This window comes from Acomys russatus, chromosome 19 (assembly GCF_903995435.1).
Source record: "Acomys russatus chromosome 19, mAcoRus1.1, whole genome shotgun sequence".
NCBI lineage: Eukaryota > Metazoa > Chordata > Mammalia > Rodentia > Muridae > Acomys > Acomys russatus.
In genome coordinates, this window is record NC_067155.1 from 52458688 (window position 1) to 52482797 (window position 24110).

The 24110-nt window shown below is 42.6% G+C and overlaps 1 protein-coding gene across 1 annotated transcript in view; it reads right to left on the minus strand.

The window, feature by feature from the left end:
* Ccdc62 (coiled-coil domain containing 62) overlaps positions 1 to 24110 on the minus strand; it is a 46990-nt gene that overhangs the window by 5113 nt on the left and 17767 nt on the right. The window contains 6 exon segments of the mRNA XM_051161495.1: positions 6082 to 6198; positions 9435 to 9579; positions 12767 to 13495; positions 15379 to 15494; positions 16297 to 16385; positions 23816 to 23917. Of these exon segments, the coding sequence (XP_051017452.1) occupies positions 6082 to 6198; positions 9435 to 9579; positions 12767 to 13495; positions 15379 to 15494; positions 16297 to 16385; positions 23816 to 23917 (1298 nt within the window).

Sequence of the window (24110 nt, forward strand, 5' to 3'; positions counted from 1 at the left end):
AGTGAAAGGTTGGAATTATATAGTTCTTTTTCTTGTTCTTTTTGTTGTTTTGTTTTGGTTTTGGTTTCTCTGAATAGCCTTGGCTGTCTTGGACTGGCTTTGTAGACCAGGCTGGCCTCAAACTCACAGAGATCCACCTGCCTCTGCCTCCCAAGTGATAAGACTAAAGGCGTGTGGCACCATGCCTGACTGGGATAATTTATCTCTTCTGGGTTTGCCAATGCAAAAAGTCTCTCCCATTACAGATGGTTGTGAGCTACCATGTGGTTGCTAGGAACTGAACTCAGGACCTCTGGAAGAGCAGCTGGTGCTCTTAACCTCTGAGCCATCTCTCCAGCCCTCAAACCAAGTTTTCAACAGATTTGTGCCTTTCCCTGCACTTTCCTCTCAGTTTCATTCAAGGTTGTTGCTGAGGTGCCTCTGTAGTATAAGTGATCAACCATTGTGTACCATGATAGAAACTCTGATGGAGATAAATATACAGACACGCAGGTCCACACCCATGGAGCTCTGGGTTATACCTGAGAGAAAAGATAAAATCGCATATAAACCTTCTGGCCTCCACAGCACTGTACAGACATAGTGCGCAGCACATGCAGGCCAAATGCTCGTTCTCATAAGAGCAATCCTTTAAAAAGTACACGTGTCTTAGAATGGGCTTGTAATCTCAGAGCTGGGGAGGCAGAGAGAGGTGGATCACTGACCAGCCATACTAGCCTACTTGCTAAATTCCAGTAGGAGACCTTCTCTCAAAAAATGGTGGGCGGCACCTCAGGAATACCACCCAACACTGTTCTCTGACCTGCCCCTGCATTTGCCCCTGCACATACGAGTGTACCCCCACATGCACACATATCATATAATGCACATACGAGTGCACCCCCACATGCACACATATCATATAATGCACATACGAGTGCACCCCCACATGCACACATATCATATAATGCACATACGAGTGCACCCCCACATGCACACATATCATATAATGCACATACGAGTGCACCCCCACATGCACACATATCATATAATGCACATACGAGTGCACCCCCACATGCACACATATCATATAATGCACATACGAGTGCACCCCCACATGCACACATATCATATAATGCACATACGAGTGCACCCCCACATGCACACATATCATATAATGCACATACGAGTGCACCCCCACATGCACACATATCATATAATGCACATACGAGTGCACCCCCACATGCACACATATCATATAATGCACATACGAGTGCACCCCCACATGCACACATATCATATAATGCACATACGAGTGCACCCCCACATGCACACATATCATATAATGCACATACGAGTGCACCCCCACATGCACACATATCATATAATGCACATACGAGTGCACCCCCACATGCACACATATCATATAATGCACATACGAGTGCACCCCCACATGCACACATATCATATAATGCACATACGAGTGCACCCCCACATGCACACATATCATATAATGCACATACGAGTGCACCCCCACATGCACACATATCATATAATGCACATACGAGTGCACCCCCACATGCACACATATCATATACTGCACATACGAGTGCACCCCACATGCACACATATCATATAATGCACATACGAGTGCACCCCCACATGCACACATATCATATAATGCACATACGAGTGCACCCCCACATGCACACATATCATATAATGCACATACGAGTGCACCCCCACATGCACACATATCATATATGCACATACGAGTGCACCCCCACATGCACACATATCATATAATGCACATACGAGTGCACCCCCACATGCACACATATCATATAATGCACATACGAGTGCACCCCCACATGCACACATATCATATAATGGAATATTAATTGGCAACAAAGAACAAAGGACCAATGTACCAAAGACAAGGAAAAAGACATCTTATGTGTGTGAATGTGTGTTCATACATGAGTGTGCATGTGTGTGTGTGTGTGTATGTGTGTGTGTGTATGTGTGTACTGTACGCAGGTGTGCAGGTTGAGCACCCATGCATATGACTAAAGGCCAGGGAAGGACATCTCACTTTGCTATATATTCCTTTGAGACCGAGTCTCTCACTGAATCTATAGCTGAGCTGGCAGCCAACAAGCTTCAGGCTCCTCTGTCTCTGACTCCCACTGTACTAGAGGACAGAGCACACGTCCACACTTGGCGTTTTATGTGGGCACTGGGAATTTGAACTCAGGTCCTCATGCTTTTATAACTCTTATCCACTGGGCCATCTCCCAGACCCACATCAGTATCATAATCAATTATTTTCATTTTGTTATATGTAAATTATACTTGAGTAAAATTTGGTATTTTTTGTTTGTTTTGTTTGGGGGCTGTTTCTTAGTCATGGAGATGGAACCCAGGCCTTGTATATGCCCAAAATACACTATACTACTGAGCTACACTAACAGCAATGTTACTTTACTAGGAAAACAATGCGGGGGTTGGTGGCGTGGCTCAGGGGTAAGGAAACCTGCTGCCACGCCTGAGGAGCTGAGTTCAGTCACCAGCGCCTACATGGCAGAAGGAGAGAACTCCCTCCTGCAATTGTCCTCTGGCCTCCACACATGTGCACACTCAGCCATACATAATCAGTACAATTATTTTTACTGGATAGTATTCTTGTAGACTTTTTAAAAAAATGTATTTGGGAGTTTTGGTCAGAGATACGAAGTCAGTTTAACTGAAATGGCCTTCAAACATCTTTAACTACACAGATAGCATGTCCAAGGAATGTACCTTGACTCTAAAATGAGGTGTAAGTTCTGAGCTCTTTCTTTTTTTAAGATGTATTTATTTATTATGAATACAGTGTTCTACCGGCACACCAGAAGAGGGGACCAGGTCTCATTATAGATGGTTATGAGCCACCATGTTGTTTCTGGGAATTGAACTCAGGACCTTTGGAAGAGCAGCCAGTGCTCTTAACCTCTGAGCCATCTCTCCATCCCCAAAGTTCTGAGCTCTTATTCCACAATTAGAGAATAGAGATCAAGTCTAGTGTCTAGCAGGCAGCTTATACAATTGCTGTTGAAATCTTACTATGTACCATGGTGGTGGTAGCACATGCCTTTAATCCCAGCACCCAGGATGCAGAGGTAGGTGGATCTTTATGAGTTTGAGGCCAGCCTGGTCTACAGAGTGAGTTCCAGGACAGCCAGGACTACACAGAGAAACCTTGTCTTGAAAAACAAAGTCAAACTGTTGGCATAATGTTCTTGTGGTCTGTGCACAGTTTACCCTTGTTCATTCAAATGCTGATTTCTCCACCACACTATCTAGTTTCAATCCCAACACTGCATTGTGATGTGTATTCTAAGATTCCCTTGTCTGAAGTTTGTGTAAACATGTCACCATTTGTTCTCTGTATTACCAATAAAAGCCAACTAGCCAAAACTGAGCAATAACAAAGAATAGAGTGGACGTCCTGGTCCAGTGAAGGGAGAAGAGACAGAGGAGGGAAAGGGACGCACATGGAAAGGACTGGGAAGCGGCAAGAGAAGTGAGTTGGACCTAGGATATGAGTAAAAAGCAATAATAATGTGAGAAATCTGAATGGGAGGAAACTATATTAACTTGGAGGCTTAGGATGGAGTAATTACCGCTCAGTATTGTGCTTTAGGCTAATTAAGTATACTCTAGCCTCTCTGTGTGGTTATTTGGGTATATACCTGGTTAAGGAGTAACCACTGAGTATATAAAATTATAAATCATTATTAAATACTAATAATCATTCAAAACCAAACAAAATCTTATTATGCTCAGAAGAAATAGCCAAACCCAGAGCTCTGAAACATGACAGCTTTTGAGCGAGGCAGATAGCTTAGTAGGTGAATCTAGTCAAGCCCTAGATCTAAACATCAGGGTAAAGGAATTATAGAGAAAAGTGCTGTACAGTACAGTGAGGGAAGACGGTAAGATCCAGAATAGTTCTATCCCAGCCTCAAAACAAAAAATATAAAGAAAGAATGAAAGGGGTGGCTGGGAGCAGGAGCACACTTCCTTTGGTACCAACACTCAGGAGGCAGAGGCAGATGGACCTGTGGTGTCATCTACATAGAGAGTCCAGGACCACCAGGGCTACACAGAGACCATGTCTACAACAAAGGAAAAGGAAAAGAAAGAAGAGAAAAAAGGAAGGAGGAGAGGGGGAACAATGAATTGTGTTTGGGGAGACTTTAGGGGAAGCAATGCAACAAAGAGAAAAAAAATTTGTCATGTGCGTGGAGAGAGCTACTGTAGGGTAGTGATTAGAAGAGACTGAGGCTCCACAGTTGGTTTCTTGAGTGTGGTGACGTCATGGTTGTTTTTTTCAATGTCCCCATCTACTGAGTATGGCACCACATGCATGTAATCTTTGTACTTTAGGAAGCAGAGGCAGGAGGATGGTGAGTTCTGGGCTAGTTACATAGTGAGACCTACACCCACCCTTCCAAAGAAATTACACTCCTGAAAGAGATGCACATGAGTGAAAGGCTATGTCTTAAATGTGCTCTAAAATGCTCTTGGGAAGCAGAGAGAGAGCCAGTGATGAGATGGCTCAGCAAAGGCACTTGGTGCTAAGCCTGATGGCCTGAGCTGGAAGGAGGGAAACAACACCCACAGTTGCCCTGACTTACCCCAGCACACACTCATACACATGCACTGTGGCACATGCCTGCTCGCGCGCTCTCTCCCTCTCTCTCTCTCTCTCTCTCTCTCTCTCTCTCTCTCTCTCTCTCTCTCTCTCTCTCTCTCAAACACACGCACACACAAGAAAACACAGAAATGCCAGGCATATTGGCATAGACTAGTCCCAGCATTAAGGAGACAGAGGTAGGCAGATCTCCATGAGTGGGAGGCCAGTGTGGTCTCCATATTAATTCCAGACTAGCCAAGGTTAAGGGTAAGATGCTGTCTTAAACACACAAAAGTAAACAAATGTAAAATATACAGAGAAGAAAGATAAAATTTAAAAGCCAAGGTGGTTGTTAGAGATGAACAATTGCATTTTCCCCTACTTTTGTATGTTCCTAAAATCTTGTGTACAGGGGGCTGGAGAGATAGCTTAGAGGTTAAGAATACTCACTGGTTGCTCTTTCAAAAGGTCCTGAGTTCAATTCCCAGCAACCACATGGTGGCTCACAACCATCTCTAATGAGATTTGGGGCCCTCTTCTGGTGTATAGCAGGCAAAACACTGTGTACATAATAAATAAAATAAGTCTTTTTAAAAAATCTTGTGTGTACTTTAAATTTGAAAATTTGGAGTCAGACATGGTAGGGCACAATTTTAACTCCAGCACTCAGAAGCAGAGGCAGGAGGACCTTTGTGAGTTTGAGGCCAGCCTGGTCTACATAGTTCCGAACAGCCAGGGCTACAAAGGGAGACCCTGTTTCAAAGCAAACAAACAAACAAAACCCAAAACAACAAAAATTAAATATGAACCCTTATGTGTTTTAAAACCTCTCCAAGAATGTGTGTGGAGGGTAAGGCATTTGCTTCTTAACGTGGTGGGCTCTTTTCTGGTTTGTCTCTAGCCCCACAGCATGGCTTTTTCTCAACACTGCCTCTCTTCTTGAAACCTTCCTTCTATCAGAACAGCTACCTCCATATTCAGACCCAATTGCTGTATGGCCCAAGAAAAGGGGATCTAGGCTGGGGACACAGGACAGTCAGTAAGTGCCTGCCACACAAGCATAGGGACCTGAGTTTGATCCCTACCACCCACATCAAAGCCAGATGTGAGATGTGGTACATGCTCTGAAAAGCCCAGTGCTGGGGAGGTGACGACAGCTGGATCTCCAGGACTTTCTGGCCAGCAAGACTAGCCTAGTCATCAAGCTCTAGGTCCCAGTGAGAGGCCTTGTCTCTAACAAAAAGGCAGACAGCTCCTGAGCAACAACACTGAAGTTGTCTTCTGGCCTAGACACACACACACACACACACACACACACACACACACACACACACACACACACACACACACACACACACACCCTTCCTGCACATACACCTACACACGATTTTTTTTTTTAAGAAAAAGAAAAGGGAACGCACACTTCTTTTGAGATTCTCACAGTTGATGGGCAGCAGTGTGCTCAGTTCTAGATCCGTAACCATCTGCCGAGACTCGGCCAGCAGGCGCTGGAGCTTACTGGTAGGAGAAAAGTCATCCTGAGAAAACAATGCAGTCAGCACTGTGAGCAGAGGGGCATTTTCAAGTGTTTTTGCACAATCACAACTTACAGACACAGATGTCAACTTAAGTTAGACATTAGTTATACTATATATATATATTTTGTTTTGGTTTTGTTTTTTGTTTGTTTTTCCATGACAGGGTCTCTCTGTGTAGCCTTGGCCGTCCTAGTCTTTGTTGACCAGGCTGGCCTTGAACTCACAGCGATCCACCTGCTCTACCTCCCCGAGTACTGGGATTATAGGCGTGCACCACCTTGTTCACCTTGTTTATATATATATATATATCTTATTATATCAGGTATATATTATAAAATATACTCTATTCATTTTACTCCTTATAACCTATGCAGTAAAATAATACAACCCAAACAGAACCTATTATGACTAATTATAAGAAAAAATTCCTAGGCATTGTTTGGCTTTCCTAAATATAAACATCAATCCAGGATGGATATGGTAGCACACACCTTTAATTCTAGTACTCAGCAGACAGATCTCTGTAAATTCAAGTCTAGCCTAGTCTACATAATGAATTCTAGGCCAGCCAGGACTACATAATGAGACCATATCTTTAAAAAACAAACAAACAAAACCCCCCAAACTTCAAGTCATAATCAGCAAGTTAAAGTAACTGCAAAATAGAACCTTGACACTAAAGGTATGTGGGCTTGTAGAATATGTGGATATGTACCTTAATTTTTTTTTTCTTTCTTGGTTTTTTGAGACAGGGTTTCTCTGTGTAATAGCCCTGGGTATTCTGGACTTGCTTTGTAGAACAGGTTGGTCTTGAACTCACATAGACCCACCTGCCTCTGCCTCCCAAGTGGGGGAATTAAAGGTGTGCCTGGGTGAGATGCACTTTAATTTAATCTTGCTATTCTATTTTTATTGTTATTTGGGGGGGGGTTGTTTTTGTTTTTTTGAGATTGAAGATCAAAGGACAAGGTGAAAGAGTTGGCTCTGGGCCTGACGAGATTGCTCAGCAGTTAAGGGCTGTCTGCTCTTCCAAAGGTCCTGGGTTCAATTCTCACCAACCACATGGTGGCTCACAACCATCTATAATGGGACCTGACGCCCTCTTCTGGCCTGCAGGTGTACATGCAGGCAGAGGACTATATACACAATAAATAAATCTTTAAAAAAAAGAAAAAAAGAAAAGAAAAAGAGTCAGTTCTCAAGCAGAAAATTAAGAGTCTGTACTCTTTCCAGCATGTAAGTTCTAGGAACCAAACTCAGGCTGTCAGGCTTGGTGGCAAGCACCTTTTTCTCTGAGCCATATAGACAACCTTTATTTAAAACAAAACATTTGTTCATTTTGTGTGTAGAAAGTGTATGTTCCAGGGCATGAGGTCAGAAGAAAACTTTGCAAAGCCAGTTTTCTATGTCTACCCAGTGGATTCAGGTGCTTGGATTCAATTTGTCAGGCTTGGCTGTGATTGCCTTTACCCCAAAACAAAAACACTCTACAATGAAATAAGTAAATAAATGTAAAATGAGGTAGCCATATCACCAGCTCCTTTTTGGTTTCTTTCTATTTTTTTTTTCTTTTTGGTTTTTCGAGACAGGATTTCTCTGTGTAGCCTTGGCTGTCCTAGACTTATTCTGTAGACCAGGCTGGCCTCAAATTCACAGGGATCCGCCTGCCTCTGCCTCCCGAGTGCTGGGATTAAAGCTGTGCACCACCACTGCCCGGCTTCCTTTTTGGTTTCTTGAGACTAGCCTTTCACTCTGTAGCCCAGGCTGGCCCAGAACTCACTATGTAGCCCAAGTCAACTCAGGCTCACAGTCATCCTGCCTCTGTCTACAGAGTGGCAGGATAAAGGTATGCATTACTTCTGCAGTGTTTTCCTTCTTTCCTACCAGATTTGTACATTAAAAAAAGAAAAAGAAAAAAGAAAGTCAGGCGTGGTGGTGCATACCTGTAATCCCAGCATGGGAGGCAGAGGCAGATGGATCTCTGTGAGTTTGAGGCCAGCCTGGTCTACATGGTGAGTTCCAGGACAGCCAGAGCTACATAGAAACATAGAGGAACCCTAACTCCAAAAAAAAAGAAAGAGGAGAAGGAGGAAGAAAAAAAAAAGTAAGACCAGCAGTTGTGGCACACACCACTAATCCCAGCACTCAGGAGGGAGGCAAAGGCAGGCAGATCTCTGAGTTCAAGTACAGTCTGACTTACAGAATGAGTTCCAGAGCAGCCAGGTTTATATAAAGAAACCCTGTCTCAGAAAAAAAGAAAGGAAAAGAAAAGGACCTAAAAAGGGATGAGAAGACAAAGGGGAACGAATAAGAGCAAAGTGTGTGTGTGTGTGTGTGTGTGTGTGTGAGAGAGAGAGAGAGAGAGAGAGTATGTATGTGTGTGTGATGTGTGTGTGTGTGTGTGTGTGTGTGAGAGAGAGAGAGTATGTATGTGTGTGTGATGTGTGTGTGTGTGTGTGTGTGAGAGAGAGAGTATGTATGTGTGTGTGATGTGTGTGTGTGTGTGTGTGTGAGAGAGAGAGAGAGTATGTATGTGTGTGTGATGTGTGTGTGTGTGTGTGAGAGAGTATGTATGTGTGTGTGATGTGTGTGTGTGTGTGAGAGAGAGAGAGTATGTATGTGTGTGTGATGTGTGTGTGTGAGAGAGAGAGAGAGAGAATGTATGTGTGTGTGATGTGTGTATAAAATTGTGAAAGAATAAAAATTTTCAAGTAACCTTAAAGGCGTATGAATTAAAACAAATTTAGTGCCAGATGTGCCAAGAGTTGGGAGATCTCTAAGTTTGAGGCTAGCCTGCTCTACATAGTGAGCTCCAACCAGGACTATGTACAGAGACCCTGTCTCAAAAACAAACAAAACAAAAAAACATTAAACCCACCATTTAGATGTATTTTATTTTATGTGTATGAGTGTTTTGTCTGCATGTATGTGTACATGCGTGCCTGGTATCTATGAAGTTCAGAAGAGGATTTCTGAAACTGGATTTAAAGATGGTTGTAAAAAATAAATAAATAAATAAATAAATAAATACATAAAGATGGTTGTAAGCCACCAAACCTGGGTCCAAGAGCAGCAAACATTAACTCCAGTGTATGAGATAGTTCAGTCACACAACACCTGTGACTATAAAGATCTAGAAACAGTCAAAATTAAGCAACCATGCTACAGAAGAATAAAAGTGGGTTGAGGAGAAACTTTACTTGAACAAACTGGGAACTTTCACGCAAAGCATAAACCTTTTCACTGGATGCTGCTGCATCTTTGCTGATGAACACACTCTTGACTGAGGTTCGTTTGTCAGGAGGGGCCTCTGACTCATCTTCTCTTTCAGCAGATCTTGAGGAATCCAAACACTGAGGAGGCCTAGTGGCAATGAGCTCACTGCAAACAATAAGACCAAAGAGAAATAGTGTCACAAAAGTCACTCATACACCTAAAAAGTATGTAACGAGGACAAAGTAAAAAGCCTGGGTGCTCGTACTTTTTTTTGTTTTTGTTTGTTTGTTTGTTTTGTTTTATTTTATTGGTTTTTCAAGACAGGGTTTCTCTGTGTAGCCTTGGCTGTCCTGGACTCACTTTGTAGACCAGGCTGGCCTCGAACTCACAGAGATCTGCCTGCCTCTGCCTCCTGAGTGCTGGGATTAAAGGCGTGCGCCACCACACCCGGCTTTTTTTTTGGTTTTTCAAGACAGGGTTTCCTTGGCTGTCCTGAACTCACTTCATAGATGAGGCTGGCCTTGAACTCACAGTGCTCTTCCTGCCTCTGCCTCCCAGAGTGCTGGGATCACAGGCGTGCGCCACTGCTAAAGGTGCTCATACGTATACCCCCAGTATTCATAAGGAAGCTAAAGCAGGAAGACAATCAACCAACAAGTTTAGGCCAGTCTGAGGTACACAGTAAGTTCCATGCTGGCCTAGGGGCCAAGTGAAATGCTGTCTGAAGACAAAATAAAAAGGGAACAGAAAGTCACAGGGTCTTGCTATGCAGTCCAAGATGGCTTCAAACTTGTCATGAAGCCCACTGGCCTAGAACTCACCCTCCTCCACCACAGCCTCTGGAGTGCTGGGCTAACAAGCGTGCATTACTATCTCTAGCTTAAATGTGTTTTTGAAATGAAGGAGTCAAGGTTGAATGCAATAATGTAGATCTGGATAGGGTATTATATATTAATGCACATTTGTGCAAGTAAGAATTAAAATATATAGTTCAGGATAACCATAAGAATACGGAATTTCCCTCCTTGAAAAGGCTAGATAAATGGCTCACTGATTAAGAGTATGTGCTTTGTGGGGCGTGGTGGCACACGCCTGTAATCCCAGCACTCAGGAGGCAGAGGCAGGTAGATCACTGTGAGTTGGAGGCCAGCCTGCTCTACACAGGGAATCCAGGACAGCCAAGGCTACACAGAGAAACCCTGTCTGGAAAAACTCAAGCTCATTCTTAGCACCCACATGGTCATTCACAGCAACCTGCAACTCTAGCTTCCAGAGATCTGACACCCTCTACTGGCCTCCAAAGGCAAACACACACACACACACACACAGGAGCACACACACACCAAAGGCCACCAAGATGGCTCAATGCTCAATGGATAAAGCTGCTTGCCACCAAGCCTGGGAACTGATTTAATCTCTAGAATGCACAGGGTGGAAGAGAGAACCAACTCCCACAAGTTGTCCTCTGAACTCCAAGTGTTGTGGCATGCACACACAAACAGATAAATGAGGTTAATTTTTTCCTTTTAAATACAGAAGCTAGGGGTGCAAGCATACTAGTAAGGCAGTTGCTTAGTATTTTCAGCCCTGGGTTCAAACCCTGAAATAAAAGAAAGTAAGTTTTAGTGAAAAAATATAGAAGGCAGGATAGGTACCAATAACAATATAAGGCTCAGTGGGGAAAAGCTAGTCTTTTGGCTTCTGAAACTGACACATGCCCCTGCCTTTGTAGCACCTGGGCTGCAGGTACAGGATCTCAGGAAACACAGGAAGGCAGGTGCCTGTGGTCCCCTCTCACAAACAGCCCTCACTTGTTAAGTGGAATGGGGCACAAATGTGAACATTTACTTAGATAATAAAGTGGATACACAGGTTCTTGTAACCTGAGGGAAATAGGAAAACATCACTATCTTTTCCACTTAATCACTCTTGAGCATGAGGATCAGCTGGCAGAACAAGTTGATATTTAAATTACTGAAGTTAGTAAGGTCAAAGAGGCCTTGAAGAAAAACCCTCAATGCTATGTTTGAATTTACTTATACATTAAATTTAATATATATGTACATATGTGTGCACACACACACAGTCCTCTCAAACTACCCGACGCAGACATTCCCCTTATAAATAAGGAGTGTTGGGGGCACTCAAGGCTGTAGCTTGGTGGTAGAGCCCCTGCCCAGCATGAACAAAGCCCCTGTCATTCCCAGTCTCACACACACAAGATCTTGCTCATAGGCACTGACAGCTACTTCCTGATACTTGCAACCTTCCAAAGATTTTTAAAAACCAAGTGACTTAATAACATTTAGTATGGCAAACAACTTTTAATTTTATACTTAGCAGAATATCTGTATGGTTCTTAATGACTCAAGCTTTTTTAAAGGCCCAAAGAATGCCCTCCATACTGTAAGTACTAAAAATTTTACTCATGAAGTCCTGTGAAAGTCAATGCAGTGACTAAAATAGGCTTTCAACATAGAAACTTCATCCTTCCTGTGCTCTCAAGAGCTATGCTTTACTTAAAAATAATGGCATTATTACAGTGCCACTCAGCCATAAGATTAGCAGTTCTAACAACAAGACAAGCTTGAATAATTTAGCATATACTAATTGTCTTTGGAAAAAAGCCAGTTACTTTTATCAGCTTGTTAAACACCAAAGTTCTGTCTTTCACTAAATATTAGTTTCTAATATTCAGAAACTAAGAAAGCCAGGGCAATGAAAAATTGCAAACAGGCTATGAGCTATACACAGAAGAGGGGCATTGTGGGTAAGTAACATGGGAAGTGTCCTTGACAAGGACAGACAACTGTGACTCGGGGTCTATACTGAAGTCTGGGCCTGTCAATTGGAAAGCATCCTGGGGCGAGGAATGCTCCAGAACAGCATTTCCACTCTGCACAGTGACCTGCTTGTTTTCTAATAAAACATCTTTGCTCAACTCAGAACTGGTTTTGTTTTTAAGCAAAACCTCTGCCTCAGAAGCTGCCCTCAGTGTGAACTCTCCACTGGAGTCTATAATGTCTCCTTCCTTACATTGAGTGTCTACACCCCAAGGAAAAGGAAAAAAGCAAAAGGTTTGTCTTTTTTTTTTTTTTTTTTTTTGGAGATAGGGTTTCTCTGTGTAGCCTTAGCTGTCCTAGATGGTTTGTAGACCAGGCTGGCCTCGATCTCACAACAATCCACCTGCCTCTGCCTCCTGAGCGCTGGGGTTAAAGGCGTGCGCCACCAACACCCGGCGAAAGGTTTGTCTTAAGTAGACCACAGTTGGCAGTGCTTTCTCTCTACTGCAGCCCATCCTGTGCTTATTGCTGTTTATGCACCTGTGTTTACAGATGTGAACACTACTAACCTTGCTGAGGAATTATATTTCACTCCACTGCCACCTCCTGAACAAGTGCACACGGTTTTGTGGTGAACAATCCTTTGCATTTTGGAAGGCTTGAAAATGTTCATCCACTCTACGTCGGTCATGTGCCCCGGGGCTTCGATGATGTTGTTGCTCGGGTGGCAGCACTTGGGCTCACACAGGTCACTGTCACCTATACAGACTTCATTTTGGGTGCAGCATGAGATTTCAGAAGTTTCTGCAGGGTCATGGCAGTCCCCATTGGGCTTTTCCGGCTGTTTTAAGGCCGAGCAGTTGGAAAGGCCCAGGTAAACGCTGATGTCATGCCACTGCCTCTCATCAGCCAGCGAGACGGATGTCTCTGCGAGCTGCTTCTCTTCCATCTCAGGCTCCACTTCATTGATTTTGGGTGATTTTGTATGAATCTTGCATAGTGTAACTTTACTTTCGGGTTCAGTCTGGATTTTTCCACCCAGAGACCAAGACTTTTGTTTCTCCAGTAAGTCTTTGGTAAATAGAGATGAGAGATCAATTACACTTTTTTCCCCAAATGAAGCATTAACCTGTAGCTTCTTCTCTTTGCATGCGTCACAAGAGCTCTTGTCTGACCTATTGTGCTGAGCCAACGTGACCTCAAACTTTTGATCCTTAACCAATGACTTCTGATTTCTCTCTCTCTTAATATCGATTTTTGGGTAGTTATTGTCAAGGTCTGATAAACACATGTCTCTGCTACAGTGGCATTACAAAAAAATAGGAGTTATAAGATAGACTTGATACTAGCATCTACTAGTCTTACCTCCCCGATGCCTTATTACTAGGTCTAAGTCCCACGAAAACCCACTAGTCTGACTTTCCAAGCCCAATTCCAGCCCCACCTCCTACAGGAAGCCTTTCTGACTCCAGCCCACAGCCCCCACCCCACCCCCACCATTCATCCCTCACTCATTGTGTTTATATCAAAACATGGCAACAAAGTCAAGACTGCTACACCAGTTAACTACACCTTTTCCATGCCTCCTCTAAGGTTGTCCTATCAGGGACTCTACCTGCTTGATTTGAGACACAGTCTCACATTGTAGCCCAGGCTGGCCTAGAAACCCCTGGAATACATGTCTTCTAGAGAACAAGGAATACAGATGTACACACCATGCCTGGCTTGTATTCAGCAATTCTGATCCCTTAGAAAACACAGCTTTTCTTTCCATCATGACAGGAACCACTTAAAAAAAAACTTTATGCATTTATTGATTGATTTTGTTGTGTAGGGGAGAATACGGAAGTCAGATGACAACTTACAGCAGTTGTTTCTCTCCCTCCTCATATGGGGCTAGAAATTGAACTCGGGTCTTCAGGCTTGGTGGGTTAAGTGCCATTACCTTGGGAGCTGACCCTCTAGGCACACATGAACCACTCACTTCTAAGGAACAAAACTCGCCCAATGCATCCCTCCCAGTGGCAATAAAGCTCAAAGAGGAAAAAGATGTATCTCAAAGGCTTGAAAAAGAACACTGAGTGGCAACTTGTGCAAAGGGCTTCAGGACAGAAGCACAGCCTAGTGTAGTGAATCCTACTGCCAGCTACAGTTACAGCCTCTCACATCCTGTCCCTGTAGCTACTAACTCCAGCTTTCCCAGGGAAAGGAACTTGAGTCACCAGTCATTGCCAGTCTAGTTCAGACTCATAGTTCCCTGCAGACTAGGGACTCCCCAACCCCTCTTCCTGAAAAGTACAATGGCTTTAGTCAGGCATGCCAACACAGGCCTATAATCCCAGTAAAGAGGAAGACTGCTGTTAGTTTTAATACCAGCCAGGACAACTTAGTGAGAACATATTGCAAAAACATTAAAAAGGAAGAAAGGAAGGAAGGCAGGAAGGCAGGCAGAAAGGCAGGCCAGCCAACCAGGGAGTGGTGGTGCACACCTTTAATCCCGGCTCTTGGGAGGCAGAGGCAGGTGGATCTCTGTGAGTTCAAGGCCAGCCTGGTCTACAGAGTGAGTCCAGGACAGACAACACTACACAGAGAAACCCTGTCTTGAAAAACAACAACAAAAAAGAAAGGAGATAGACTTCAGCTGTGGCAATTTATCTGCGTTATCAAATCATTCTTCAAGTGTCAGTTTTACAATCATCCCCACAACTCTTGCCATGAGGAAAGGATGCCTCCTACTAACAGCTCCTGCTACAGCCACTGATGATATTCTTTGCATTCTTCTTTTTTTTTTTTTTTTTTGCATTATTCTTTTAGGCAGGTACCAAGTCCCATAGATCTGATTCCCTATGGTAAGCCCAGTGCCTAATACTGTGAGTGCAGTATTAATGAATAGCCTGGCTATCTCTGTAGTGTCTACTCCACCTCAGAGCCTTTTACCCGCAGACACACAAATCTGTTCCATGATTTTATGTGTTAGATGACTAGTTGACATCTGTGGATCACACCTAAAATTCTTACATCATGTCCCCGTAACACTAGGATCATTGTAATTACTAGTGTACACAGATTTCTATCCCACTGTACAGGAAACAGCAGCAAGTACTGGCTTACAGTGAATACAGACTAAAACTGACCTACTGAGGAAGTGAAAACCAACACCAATAGCATAAGCTAAAATTACCTGCATTCCAGAGCTTTTGCCTCCTCCATCTTTGAGTCATATATCTGTATTAATTCCTGAGAATTTTCTACATTGAAATTAAGAAACTGCAGGTCACTCTGTTGTTTTGCGTAAATCTGCCAGAGACATCAACAAATAAATACAATAAAAACAAAACCAAACTGAATTAACAGTTTGCCACTTTGAAATCCTACAACAGCCGTGAGTGGTGGTGCATGCCTTTAGTCCCAGCACTCGGGAGGCAGAGGCAGATGGATCACTGTGAATTTGAGGCTAGCCTGGTCTAGGACAGCCAAGGCTACACAGAGAAACCTTGTCTCGAAAAACCAAAAAAAAAAAAAAAAAAGGGCTGGAGAGATGGCTCAGTGGTTGAGAGCCTTGACTGATCTTCCAAAGGACCAGGGTTCAATTCCCAGCACCCATAAGGCAGCTCACAACTGTCTATAACTCCAAGATCTGACACCCTCAGACAGACATACATGCAGGCAAAACACCAATGCACATAAAATAAAAATAAATTAAAAAAAAGAAAAACAAAAACAAAGAGAGAGAGAGAGAGAGAGAGAGAGAGAGAGAGAGAGAGAGAGAGAGAAATCCTACAACAGACCAGACGGTTTGTTTTACTGTTTCTATTTCCTATGGTTGCAAAAGGATATTTCCATAAATCTCTCCTCCTAACCATTAATTCCCACAGCCAAGACAATCTGCTATGCTAAATACAATGTATGTTTGATGTAATCAAGATCCAGGACACAGCAACAACAAAATGAAGAGGTGCTGGGTGGTGATAGTTCACAAACTAACAAACAAACAACACACACACACACACACACACACAGACACACTATCAACAGGCAGATGGTTTCCTAATTCCCCAACACTTGCCACCTGTGGTCACAGTGGACGGCTGGGACATACCTGTCTCAGAATGTGCAGCTCTGAATTTGTGCGATCTTGCTTTGACTTTGCAATATCAAGTAACTCATCTTTCCTCTTTTCTCTTTCAACTGTATAAGGACAAAAGCGACATTTTTCATCAGCAATATCAACACACACCTCTCAGGTTCTAAAGATTTAGCAACTAACACTTTTGTTGTGGTTCTTAAACTTAAAAACTGCAGAATGCCTCACTGGGAAGAGCTTTTTAATCTGTGATTCTGACTGGATCCTTCATGAAACAAGAAAATGTACAATGTAATTAATGCTAAGTCAACAAAGGATTTAAAGTATATGCTCATGCTTCCAAGAAAATATGCAGGGGCTAGTGAGATGGCTCAGGAGTTAAGAACACTGTCTACTCTTCCAAAGGACCCAGGTTCAATTCCCAGCACCCATATGGCAGCTCACAACTGTCTGTAACTCCAGTTCCAGGTGATCTAAGACGCTCACACCAATGTACATAAGATTAAATAAATTATTTTTAAAAAGATTACAAAAAAAAAGAAAATATGCACACAAAAACCATGAAAGCAAGCCAGGCATGGGAGCACACAACTGTAATCCCATTGTGTGGGAGATGGATATGAGAAACTCAGGAGTTCAAGGCTAGCCTGAGTTACATGAGACCAACTCAAAACCAAAATCCAAAAACCACAAAACCAAAAACAAACACCCCAAAGCTTGAAAAGTATTGAAGAGTGGTCTTCATCTTTACTGAAACAGGGTCCCTTTATTAGGCTGGCCTTGAACTTGTGATCTTGTTGGAGCCTCAGACTGTTGGGATTATGGTGTCCTACCATCCTTGGCTAAGGGCTCATTTTATTTTTACAGATTTAACCTTTTCAATTATATGTATGTGAGTGCCTGCATGTATGTATGTGTATCACACATGCCTTTGGGGCAGAAGAAAGCACCAGATCCCTTGGAAGTGCAGTTACAGACAATTGTGATCTGTCAGCCACCATGTATATGCCACCATGTAGATGCTGGTAATTGAGTCTAGGTTCTCTGGAAGAATAGTCAGTGCTTTTAACTGCTGAGCCATCTCTCCAGTTCTAGGAATTTGTTTTAAACTAACTGGGTTTGGTGATGTGCACCTGTAATCCCAGCTACTCCAGACTCTGACACAGGAAAACTATTTGAGCCAACAGTTGGAGAAAGCCTTGGCAACATAGAAGGACCCCAATTAATACATTATGAAAATATAAGAAGAAGTTATTTTTAGAGGTGGGGATATGGCTCAGTAGTAGAGTGCTTAATTAGCACATGGATTGAAAAAAAAAGGAGTATATAGATAAAAGGTACTATAAAGGTATAAAAGCAAAGGTCTAAAAAAAAAAAAAAAAAAGCAAAGTACTATCCCCAAACATACATTAACAGTGTACATAAGAATTGATCTGAACAAGGTGGTGATAGCACACGCTTTTAATCCCAGCACTCGGAAGGCAGAAGCAGAAGGATCTCTGAGTTCGAGGTCAGCCAGGTCTATAAAGCGGGTTCCAGGACAGCCAGGGCTATACAGAGAAACCCTGTCTCAGAAGGAAAAAAAAAATAAGAAAAAAAAATTGATTTGATTCACACAACTCCATCAGCAATAAATGTTTCACTTAAAAAAATACAAAGAGGGGCTGGAGAGATGGCTCAGAGGTTAAGAGCACTGGCTGCTCTTCCAGAGGTCCTGAGTTCAATTCCCAGCAACCACATGGTGGCTCACAACCATCTGTAATGTGATCTGATGCCCTCTCCTGGCATCAGTAGACACACATGCAGATAGAGCACTGTATACATAATAAGCAAATCTTTTAAAAAAATACAAAGAGATAAAAATGAGATTATTTGGTATTTATCTTAGTTACTTTCCTTAACACTTAGTACTTTAGTTAGTTGCTTTCTATTGCTGTGAAGAGACACCATGACCAAGACAACTCATAGTAGAAAGAGCTTATTGGTGGCTTGCAATTCCAAAGGGTTAGAGCCCATGATTATCACGGTGGGAATCAGAGAAAGGGCTGGAGAGATGGTTCAGTGGTTAGGGGTGCTTAAAGCTCTTCCAGAGATCCAGAGTTCAGTTCCCAGCACCCATGTCAGGCAGTTCACAGCTGCCTGTAACTCCAACCCCAGGGGATCTTATGATCTCTTCTGGCCTCAAGAGCACTGTGATCACATGCACATACTGACACAAATACACACACACACACACACACACAGAATTTAAAATAAAAATATAAAATCTTTGGCCTGCAGAGATGGCAGAGAGGTTAAGAGCACTGGCTGCTCTTCCAGAGGTCCTCAGTTCAATTCTTGGCAACCACATGATGGCTCATGACTATTTACAATGAGATCTGGTGCCCTTTTCTGGCCTGCAGGCATACATGCAGGTAGAACACTGTATACATAATAAATAAATATATCTTAAGAAATAAAATAAAATCTTAAAAAAAGAGAGAAAGCGAGGCAGAGAAAGCTCACTAGGAATGACATGGGCTTTTGAAACTTCAAAGCCCACCCCCAGTGGCATACCTCCTCCAACAAGGGCACACCTCCTAATCCTTCCCAAACAATTCTACCAACTGGGCACCAAGTATTCAAACATATGAGTCTATTGGGCATATTCTCATTTCAACTACAATAGTATTAAACATGATATGTGCGTGTTAAATTAACATATTGTACTTCATAAATATATGGTAGTGTTATTACTGTTATCAGTGGTGTTAGGGATCAAATCTAGGCCTGGAGCATGCTAGGAGAGTGCTTCAATACTGAACTACATTGCTAGGTAATGTTCTCAATTATGACTCAATTAAAATCAACTTTTGGAGGCTGGAGAGATGGCTCAGTGGTTAAGAGCACTGGCTGTACTTACAGAGGACTTGGTTCAGTTCCCAGCACCCACATGGCAGATAACAATCATTTGTAACTTCAGTTTCAGGGCATCTGATGCCCTTTCTGGTCTCCTTTGGGACTGTGCACAGATATACAATCAGGCAAACACTCATACACATTTTTAAAAAGGTAAATAGACTAACTTTAGAAGCTGGTGTTAGGGTGTGCGCCTATACTCCCAACACTTGGGAGTGGAGGCAAGAGAATGAGGAGCTCAAAGCTTCCTTGTCCACATAAGACCTCGACTCAAAACAAACAAAACCTACAATAAACAAAAAAAATTGAATTTAACATTAGTCTCTGATGTTGGTGTAATTTTGTGGTTAGGATTTACTCCTATTTGTTATCAGTGTGTATGTGCATGAGTGTGTCCAAGATGGCTGGAGAGCAGAGGAAGCATCAGGCGTCATCCTCTATCACTTCCCACCTAGTGTTTAAATGGTAATTCTTTTAAAAGTGAAATAAAATTACACTATTTCCTCCTTTCCCTTTCCTCTCTCTAATCCCTCCCATGTATCCCTCTTACTCTCTTTTAAACTCATGGCCTCTTATTCTTTGTGGTTTTTTATACACACAACCTGCTCAGTCAATATAATGTTACTTGGCTGTATATGATTTCAAGGCTGACCACTTGATATGTGATAACCGATTAGGGGCTCTTCCCTAGGGGTCACCTGCATTTTTTAAAGTCGCAAATAGTTATTGACTTACTGTGTTTATTTTTATAAGTAACTGCAGTACACATGCACTATGGCACACTTATGGAGGTCAGAGGATTTGGGACTTAGTTCTCTTCTTCCACAATGTGGGTTCTGGGCATTAAATTCAGTCTATCATCAGCCACGGCAGCAAACATTTTTACCCACTGAACCATCTTGCCAGCCTACATTTATTTGTTCATTTACTTACTTATACATAAAGTTATGCATGTGGAAATCAGTTAGCAACTTGCAAGAATCAGTTCTCTCCTTCCACTATGTAGCTCTCAAGGATTGAACCCAGATTCTCAGACTTGGCAGCCAGCGGCTTTTCCTGGATGAGCCCTCTCTAGAGCCTATTCTTTACCTACTACTGTAAGGCAAAGTCTCTCCCTGAGGCTGGCTGAACGGGGGTTTAGCTAGGCTAGAAGCCAGCAAGCCCCAAGGACCCTCCAGTCTCTGTTCCACTCAGAGCTGGGTAATTTCAGGGATACCCAGCTTAGTGCTGGGCACTGGGGTCCCTCTGGTCCTCAGGATTACAGAGCAAGTTCTCTTCACCACTGAGCTACCTACCCAGCTCCACTTTTCACAGAGCTCTTATGTAATTCAGGTAAGCATTAAGCTCCTCTGTGTTGCAAAGGCTGGGGTTACAGGTGTGTGCCACCATACCCAGTTTAACGCTGCATTTTAGAACAACCTCCCGTTGCATCTGAAGCAATTCCAGCAGCAACAGCCATGCTTCCTCAGTCTAGACAGTGGTATACAAGGCTGCTAAGCTGAGGGATCAGAGTGGAGTGAGTCTGTCTATTTCAACAAGTTGGTTACAGAAACCAAAAAGGGAAGTTGTGCTAATAGCTCTACCTGAGCACAAGACAGCATGGAGGGGAGGGGTATGGGGTCTGAGTCTGGTTAAGGCTACCTCTGCCTTTTACTCACTGTAACTTGAGGTAGGGCTTAAGGAAACAAGCCTCCATTCCCAGAAGTCAAGACACACTAAAATCATCCTCTTTGCAAACTTCTTATGACCAATTGGTACATAGCGAAGCCTATGTAAAGAACTTCATCTTCAACAAGAGGAAACAAATTCTTGAACTTGAAAGTAAAACTTTAGAACAATTTCCAATTTTGAAGAAAACGTGTCAAGTTTCTGCCATAGTACTTCCATAGAACTTGATAGCATGTTACCACATTAAAATACTTGGTTACTTCACTCATTTTTGTTTCCCTGAGTACTGAATCCAGGGTCTGGTGTATACTATGCAGGCACTCAACTGCTGAGCTACATATATATGCTCAATCCTTTTTCATTTACTTAATTCTGCACTCGCTGTTTGTCCTTTTTAATAGAGGGTCTCACACAATCAAGGCTGTCCTCAAACTGACTACATAACTGAAGCTAGCCTTGCATTCTTGATCCCTCTGAGATTACAAGTGTGTACCTATACCACAACAGACAGGCATTTTGAGTTTTTTTCATTGTTTTGTTGTTGCTTGTTTGTTTGAGACAGGGTCTCATTATGTAGTTTTGGCTTTCTGGAACTCACTATGTAGACCAGGCTGGCCCCAAACTCATAGAGATCCACCTGCCTCCGCCTGCTAGGATAGAAGGTGATGCCACCAGACCCAGTTATACCTTGGTTTTTGTGATGCTGGGGAATAACCCAAGGTATAGCAGGCAAGCCCTGTGCACAGTGAACTACATCCCCAGCCCCTCAGCTCACTTTCATAATTAAAACGTGCAAAAAAAACCCAAACAAACAAACAAACAAGCCCAACACTCAGGAGGCAGAGGCAGGAGAATCCCTGTGAGTTTGAGGCCAGCCTGGACTACAAATGAGTCCAGGACAGCCAAGACTAGACAGAGAGACCCTATCTTGAAAAATCAAAACAAGTAAACAAACATAACAAACAAACAACCATTGTTTTCCAAACAATGATGCATGATTATCTTCAGTTGAGGAAATGTTTTTAAGAATTATTTGCCAAGGGGCTGGAGAGATGGCTCAGCGGTTAAGAGCACTGTCTGCTCTTCCAGAGGTTCTGAGTTCAGTTCCCAGCAACCACCTGGTGGCTCACAACCATCTATACCCTCTAATCCCCTCTTTTGGCATGCAGGTGTACATGTAGACAGAGCACTCATATACATAAAAATAAATTTTTAAAAAATTAAAAAAATTATTTGCCAAAATGGATTATAGTTTTATTTAACAAGTCTCATATATTTTATAAACCAAAGAGGCTTTAATATTTATGAATCAAGGGTAGACTGGGCGTGATGGCACACACCTATAAGTCTCAGTTCAAGACCAAATTGGGAGCTGGTGGTATAAATTAGCCTGTAAACTAACTGTATCCTCTGACCTTCCCATGCAGTGTCATATGTATGTATGTATGTATGTATGTATGTATGTATGTATGTATGATTTTAATATAATATACAGGTAGTTGAAGGCTTGCATAACATTTACCTTAGGTAATATACCTCAAAATACACTAGAGAAATCAATCAGTGTCTTTGTTTGTAGCATTTGCTTAGTTATAATTCTCTGTGTCTTGTGTCTCAGCTTTAGTGGAATCACATTCATACTGACCCAGACTGTCTGATTTCAACTGTAAAGTGGCAAATACAGTGTGTATTTAGTTATACACAAGACATAATTAAGACAGAAATCCTAGAAATAATGAACACGATGACCTCTAGTGGTGAAACTGGCAATCCTTAAAAAAAGATTAAAATAAGGATTCCTTTGTATTTGAAAATTCTAAAGTAATGTTGTTCCCGTTAAACTATAGGAATTCATTTTCATCTTAAAATGAGGGGTTTTGAAGAGAGGAATGACTGGACCAAAAATGTTCATCTTAATTTTCTCTTTGAAATTTTCCCTCTGTATCTATGATTTTCCTAACACAACGGCTTACCTGAGAGCCGAGGGAAACGCTGACAGGTCGGGGTACATACAAGCTAAAGGAGCCCACAGTGATAAGGGAGAGGACGCCACTAGTGATAATCTGAGGCCGGATAGGCAAGGGGAAGGCTGGGGACATAGTGAGCGGCGGGAAAGGCTGAATGATTGCCTCTGACACTTACTGACGAGGACAAGTCATACCTAGCTTTCTCACTTTGAGTTAGGCCAATAAAGCAATACACATTAGTGTTTTCCTGACTTAGTAACCATAGGTAATTAAGGTGAAAAACTGACTGCTGAAATCATAAAGGTTTTTAGTGCTGGAGCCCAAGTCCAGTGCTAGGTAAATACTATACACTCAGGGTTATATCCCAGCCCTTTGAAATCACAATTGTTTCCATAAGATTCTTATCAAATGATGTTACTTTTGATCCTTCTGCCTCTGCTTCCCAAGTTCTGGAATTATAAGTCATATGCCACCAGGCCCAGATGCTGCTGGTGACTGAACCCAGGGCTTTGTTACTGGGCAGGCACTCCACCAACTGAGCTACTCTCCTACCCTGTAATGGGCTTTCCAGCAGGAATATTGTGTTTTTTATCAAAACATAATGACCCACTCAAGCTGGATAAGAATGTAGGAAGATAAATGGCTACATGGAAGGAGAATTTAAAACTTTTTTATTTTTTATTTTTTTATATTTTGGTTTTTCAAGACAGGGTTTCTCTGTGTAGCCCTGGCTGTCCTAGACTCGCATTGGAGACCATGCTGGCCTCGAACTCACAGTGATCCACCTGCTTCTGCCTCCCGAGTGATGGGATTAAAGGTGTGCGCCACCACCACCCAGCAAGAATAAAAATGTTAAAACTCAGGCCCAGTCCTTACTGATTCTTCAAAAGGCACAGGGAAAATACCCAAAAGCCTATTTTGAGGAAGGTCCTCTAGCCTATGACAAAAAGCTGAAGCTACAAACATTCAACTATTCAAATACTTCAATCTAATTCTTTTACCAGTAAAAGTTAATTCGTCATGCAGACAACTTTTCTCTTGCTTGAGGCGAATGATCTCTTCTCGCTGTTCGTTGTTCTCTGTTGTCTTCTCATTCAGGTCCTCTTCACAACAGAAGAAGAAAAATCCTCAAGTAAATACCAGTCTCCTAGGACACACAAACACTACACAAAACCTCCATGTCCTCAGCAGCCTCTGAGGACTTTGTTGTGTCTACAGCCAATACATGTGGGGCCACTCACTGTCTCTGGCCTGGCCTCCCTTGCTACAACCCGGGGGCCACAATCTTTAACAATA